General features: G+C 43.3%; 1 protein-coding gene across 1 annotated transcript; it reads left to right on the top strand.

The window, feature by feature from the left end:
• The first annotated feature begins 1,073 nt into the window (after positions 1-1,073).
• On the top strand, positions 1,074-2,121 carry LOC118936440 (zona pellucida sperm-binding protein 4-like). Its single transcript, XM_090185794.1, has 4 exons — positions 1,074-1,240; positions 1,336-1,433; positions 1,598-1,728; positions 2,054-2,121. The coding sequence occupies exons 1-4, from the start codon at positions 1,091-1,093 to the stop codon at positions 2,119-2,121; spliced, it is 447 nt and encodes a 148-aa protein (XP_090041920.1). The 5' UTR covers positions 1,074-1,090.
• Positions 2,122-6,835: the final 4,714 nt, after the last annotated feature.

The raw sequence follows: 6,835 nt of genomic DNA, 5'->3' as shown, positions 1-6,835 counted from the left end.
GTGTCACAACCTTCACTCTTCAGCTGATCTACGGCCTGGTCATCTTTCCAGAGTATGAGCCTTTCTCTCACTCTGCCGTTGTGGACACTGTACTGCTGGACATTGGTATGTCTCTGGACTACGCCAAACTACTCTTGAATGGTTTCCTCTCCTTAATGATTGCCCTGAAAGGAAATTGGCAGTGAAAGCCCAACTAGCCATACTGTAGGTTTTCCCTATGCGGTCTCTCTACATAGAAAATGTTAAGCTTTAGAGTATTTGGACCCAGTTGTCCTGTTCCTGATTTTCCAGGATCGTGTTTATTCAGTCCCACCGTAGCAAAACATTTTGCAACCGAAAACAAGGGTTTCTTCTTGGACAAGTTGAAGTAGTACGTACCTTCCTGTTTTTTGTGCTTAATGAACACAACCCTGTTTGTCCTTGTAGTGCCACCCTCAGTCACTGGCAACTGATCAGGAGAACTTCCACATCACTGTGGACTACAGGAACCAAGAGCCCTTTTTCGTCTTGGTTGGCAAGCGGCTGCTTAACCATGAGCTTGCTCAACAGTATTTAACAGAGGGCGACGCAGACCTCACCATCACGTTGCCCTTCTCTTCGCCGGACGCAGTGTTTGAGGTACGACGCTCTCCCAAAACATGTTAACCTAAATTTCTGCAGCTAGCCTTGCTTTCCTTACCCTGATTACATGCATACAATAATGGACTAATGAACTCCCCCATTGGTTCCCAGTCGGTTCACTCGTCCTCTGTCAGGAGCAGACTGGATGTGGCTCTGTTGAATCCTTACAACAACATGACCATCAAATACTTTTCCCTGGATTGCAGCTTCCTCAAAACGCTGACTGGTTGGTTCTCAAACAATTACTTCCGATCAATAGTCGTTTGACATGGTTACCAAGCCTGGGTTCCTTGCAAATACTGTGAGTCTAATAGTAGTGCCAGATGGGCATGGTTTGCACTTTTGGTGCTATTCCATTGGTTCTACTGTGCTCGGCAAGCTCAATTAAGTGTAACAAATACAGAAGCCAGGTCTGATGGCTACCTGTCTTTTGCTCCCCCACCTACAAGAGTGTTTCTCTAACGGAACGATGACTGCGCTGGCGCTGAAGGTGGAGTCTGCTCCCGGTCTGAACCCCGGTCAGCTGACCCTGAGCGACCCCACCTGTGGTCCCACCTACTGCGACGATCGCTTCGCCTACTTCCACTTCACTGTGAACTCCTGTGGCACCACCAGGAAGGTAAAATGACTATTACCCTGAGGTGATGGGTACTGTGTATTTACGGACTGTTTGCTTCTGCAGGCTGTAATAAGCAATTCCCCTCTACTACGTAGTTTATCAACAATGTCATGCTGTATGAGAACGAAATCTCCTTGCCAGATGAACATGAGGTGAAGCTGAATGCCACGATGTCTTCAGAGGAGGAATTTCAGTAAGTGCATTACGCATCACAATTGTAGCTATTAGCTGTTAGAGGGTTTTTTTTCCTTCACCAATTGCTCAATACTTTGTATACAGGGAAAATGTGCCTCTACTACCAGTGTCCACTCCACTGCTTAAAATTCCCCTATTGACGTTGCCTACATCCCTCTTTAGGTTGAAGGTTTCCTGCTACTATGTGGCCAACATCACTCGCACATTAGCCTTCCTGACCAGGCCGCGTGACAACGAGCCTTTTGCCGAGACTGGGACGTGTCGACTAATGGTCAGAATGACACTCGCTCAGGGTAAGCGTGCACAAATTCAGAATTTCAACTTGACCCCTAGCCTCTAAAAGAATCTTGGAAGGTCTCCTTTACAAAACATTCCCAAAAATGTAAGCCTTATGATATTACTCTTGCGTTCTGAGATCTACAGGTGTGGCTATGGAGTAAAGGTGAGGCGCTGATTTGGGAATTTGTCAGAAGCGTCTGGTGGGGGAGGTAGTGTTGGCTATAAATGGCTTGTGTTCATCGGGGCACAACAGGATATGATAAACAAGCGTTTCTTAATGGACAAGTTCAGATGGTGCCCACTGAACATGACCCCCGGTTGTCTTGTTCTGTGTTCCAGACGCCTCGTATAACACGTTCCACCAGGAGGACTATCCAGTGGTGAGGTACCTGAGACAGTTGTTTTAGGGCCTAAACAAGTGTTAATCAACAGGTTGCCAATTACTCAGGAACCACACCTATCATGCTTGGCAGGCCATTTACTTTGGTTACCGTGGCTATGCCCCCATCCATAGGTCATGAGTGGTCACAATGCTTAAAAACGATGTGAGCCGTGTGCGGTCTGTCACCAGATCTCCACCCAATTTAACACTTATGGGAGATTCTGGCGCGTACGATCACATGCTTGTTATCACGGAGTGGTCCCTGCAGCAACAAACGACTCTAAACCGCGTTGTCTGAAAAGCATCTAAACAATGTTTTGTACTGATGAAAAATAAAGGTTTTCACAACTTTATTCCACCTTTGCTTGTAAAATATATAAATGGAAATGTTATGTTGTCGAAATAACAGTTTCGAAATAACAGACTTGTTTTATAATGTGATGCGGTACAAGGGTGCCATGTAAATCTAGTTAAAATATAGCAGCCATGTTTGTCAAGCAAGAACTCCCAGGATGCCGTTCACTGCGCCCGTTTCCTGAGGTCTTAACTTAGCTTAGCCACTTCAGCATGTGACAAATCTTTGTACTTGTTACGGCGTACACATGACAAGTAGTTTACATGTAACTAATCAAAAAGCTAATTGTCACCTCTGAAAATACAACCGTAGCACGAAAGCTAAACAGAATTGCAAGATATAGCTCAATCCATTTTTGGTGGTGTAAGTCCTTGGGGGAAGGTATTATGGAGAGGATGATGCAGGAAATCTTACTAAGATGGGCTATTTATCAACAAATAGCGGGGCAGACTTTTTTTTAAGCTAAATACCCCTGGAAAGGGGGGTCTGTTCTGGCAACCCTGAGGTACCATAGTTTACACTCTGATGCCGTGTTCAAATCAACTAATGACTTCAGTGCGTTCAAGACAATGGGGGTACTCCAGTTGAGATCACCATAAGTCTGACTGACGCTTACGTGATAACCTGACTGCATTGTATGCTGTTAGCTCATATTCAGTACCACCTTCAAAAGTGTTTTACACACGTGTCCATTACAATCTAGGCAAGAATCAGAACGCATGGATATAACGTTAAGTACATTATAATTACGGTACACTACAGTAGAAGCGAGAACACGTTACGCAGAAAATAAGGCACTTTGATAGGAATTCACGCATGTCCACAGTTATTTGTAAGGAAGGCAAATGTGCAAGGCCTGTATACTTGATCTGGGGAAGTGCTTGGGCTTTCTTTTGAAGGAAATTGGCTACTTTTGAATGAATGAGGCAAAATTAGCAGGTAGTGTGCTTTGGTCTGAGGTTAGTGCGGGTTAACTGTCCACATGTTGGAACGGTGAGTGCATTCTGACATCACGTGCATAAAATCAACTCCCACTGGGGTGACTGAAGATAGCTATTTCGAACTTGCGTGTGAAAAGGTTTGGCGTTACCTACACCTTTTTACTCAATGTTAGCATTTTGGTTTGGTACAGTTGTGTTCAGCCAAACTGATGGTCAGTCGAATGGAAATCAAGAACGGCTGGCAAGCTTGGCTTGCCTTTCCGATTGGTTTCAAACTGTTCTTAACACTGACTGAATACTTATTGGTTTTGGATTAAATTCGGGCACAAGTGACCTCTTGTTTAAAAACAGTTATTGCACTTAACATAAAGGATGGTTCAGACGCCTGTGCAGCATGGATGTTTGAAACTGAATAGGATCAGTTGACAGGATCCCCAGAAGTTGATGCCGCTTTCAATGGAATTTCCTGTCCTAGTTGCAAAACATGAACAAAAACCACAGTCAAGTGTAGCAGCATCTTGCTAACCTTATTTAGCTAGCTAATGTTCATATTTAAAATGTTACTACATTTTTGATTTGGGTGAGCACTTTGCCACAGATTTGTCCTACATTGTAATGGGCTACAATGACTTTGCCCATGATTATTCACACTGCAAATGTTTGGCCCTGTCCCTGTCCTGGGTGTCCTCGGATGGGGCCAGTGTCTCCTGATCCCTCCTGTCTCAGCCTCCAGTATTTATGCTGCAGTAGTTTGTGTCGGGGGGCTAGGGTCAGTTTGTTATCTGGAGTACTTCTCCTGTCCTATTCGGTGTCCTGTGTGAATCTAAGTGTGCTCTCTAATTCTCTCTCTCGGAGGACCTGAGCCCTAGGACCATGCCCCAGGACTACCTGACATGATGACTCCTTGCTGTCACCAGTCCACCTGGCCGTGCTGTTGCTCCAGTTTCTTTCAACTGTTCTGCCTTATTATTATTCGACCATGCTGGTCATTTATGAACATTTGAACATCTTGACCATGTTCTGTTATAATCTCCACCCGGCACAGCCAGAAGAGGACTGGCCACCCCACATAGCCTGGTTCCTCTCTAGGTTTCTTCCTAGGTTTTGGCCTTTCTAGGGAGTTTTTCCTAGCCACCGTGCTTCTACACCTGCATTGCTTGCTGTTTGGGGTTTTAGGCTGGGTTTCTGTACAGCACTTTGAGATATCAGCTGATGTACAAAGGGCTATATAAATAAATTTGATTTGATTTGAAATGGCACTTTATTTTGCGGGTGCCTTTTCAGTATCTGGGTACATGTTACACCAAGAAGTGTAGTGAAGCAACTTATTGTTCAAAACCATTCATTTGTGGGATCGGGTTTGCAAAATGCTATCAAATCATGTAATTTTACCATTTCTATGAAATGGTAGCAACCTAAATTTGGCCATGTGGACACGGAGTAACTTTGCAGCTGTTTATTAAATCAGCAAGTTATAGCGGTTTATACAACATTTTCAGCCTTTATCATAGGAAAATAAACAACATTCACATGGCTGTGCACGAAATGGGCAGTTCAGATGTCACTTCAGCTGCAACTATATCGTTGTGCCAAATCCTGGATTTGTACTGGTGTGGGTGTTTGTCTCAATGTAACGTCTTCAGATTTCACAAATCCCTTTTTGCTAATATCTAGCAGTTAATCAGTAAATGATAAACCTCCCGAAGATGCAAATGAAAGAAGTAGGCCTAAACTGTCAATGCGTAGGTTACTTTGTATAGTAGAGCTGTGCCCTTCACAGAAGTCCTCCGCGTGTGAATCCAACGAAAAGGTGTAGAATTTATTTTGTGACCAATTTTTCAGACAGCGGAAGAATTGCTCTGGCGCATTGCATGAAATCCTTAATTAAAATGAAGTACTTATTTTGAAAAATATGATTACCTTGATACCGACTGTCTATTCGGCAACTTTAGTTAAACCAGGGCAATTGATCAATATTCAGGTCCCCTGTAGTTTGACCATTCTGGATAATTTAGAATTAAGAACCATTTAGAGGGACATCTCACCTCATCTCAATGTAATTTACTATACTTGTTTGACATCCGTTACTTAACAAGCCATTGCAGTAGACCAAAATATTGTTGAAGGAAAGCCTAATTTCTGTACTTTAAAATAAATAAAACATTTATGAAATCAGATTCATCCAGGTCTGATGGGCCAAAATATCAGAAATAAAACCAACAAACCACTGTCGTGTCGTGACCTTGAATTATCTGAGGACTGTTTAATTGTTAGCCGACTCTAAATTAATCATGTTAGGATTTGGGGTGCCGGAAGCGGTTTTAAAGTTACCGTCTCCCAACTAAACTCTAGACGGTAGAAATCTATTACATTGATGGGCAACTTATTAACCATTACATCGTATCCTCCTTGCAGCTGCAAAAACCCCAGCCTTATGATTCAGTACTATACAAATTGGTTAAATTGAATTACTAGCTAACACAGGCTAAACAGACTGACACAATATGACAGCTTGTTACAAGATGCCCCCCCCCCCCCCCCCCCCCCCCGTTCCATAAGGGACACTTTCCGTTGATACATTTTTGAACACACGAACCGGCACCAGCATCGAGTAAATGCATGAATTTATTTGTGGGATGCCGCCGTGGAAATGTAGGTGGTTGGGTCTTCTCTCTGATTGGCTACATGAGGTCACAATGTCATTGGTTGTCCGTGGCTCCAATGACTAGTCTTGAACAGAACTACAGGATGGATTTTCCTTTCACTCGTTCTGGACGATGGGCTAATCAACCCTGTCGCTGATTCCTCAGTGGGTGATGAGTAGGATGGTTTGGATATAGTAGCAGAATGGTCCCACTTAAGTTCACTTTTCTAGGTACATGTGAGTTTAGGGAAGTTCCAAACGTGTAGCTTGCGCCTCACGGTTTTCTGGTCTAATCTTAATTTCTGTTACCATTTCTTTTGCACTCTGGCCGCCGGGGACAGTTCTGTCAGTCTGACCCGCTCTCTGATGTCCCTCTAACACGTTCAAAAGTGAATACTGGAACAATATTTCTAACATAAGACTGGTCAGAGATTAGCTATAGAAAATTAATGTCATATTGGTTTTTATTTTGTGATTTAAATTTTTTTTTTTTTACTAGAAACGTTCTCATTCCACAGGTAGGAAGTCTCGAGCCTTTACATTGTTTTGAAAAAACATATTTTATATACAAAGGTGATTTTTGTTGGGAAAAGCCTGTTAACAAAGACATTCCTTTAGTTCATACTGGAGGGGGAGAAAGAACCCACTTCTGCTGTAAATTGATCTGATCCTCACAGGACAGTCATGACACCACCACAAGACTTCGTACACAAGGCTGTTGGGGTTTGCAGTGTTTTGTTCGTAACTTAGTCCCTCTCTACATTGGCAGCTGTGAGAACCCAGAGGATCCATACCGTGT

This window comes from Oncorhynchus mykiss, chromosome 9 (genome assembly GCF_057628025.1).
Source record: "Oncorhynchus mykiss isolate SJ-2025 chromosome 9, ASM5762802v1, whole genome shotgun sequence".
NCBI lineage: Eukaryota > Metazoa > Chordata > Actinopteri > Salmoniformes > Salmonidae > Oncorhynchus > Oncorhynchus mykiss.
The sequence above is the reverse complement of the archived record's forward strand: the minus strand, read 5'-3'. Positions and strand labels throughout refer to the sequence as shown.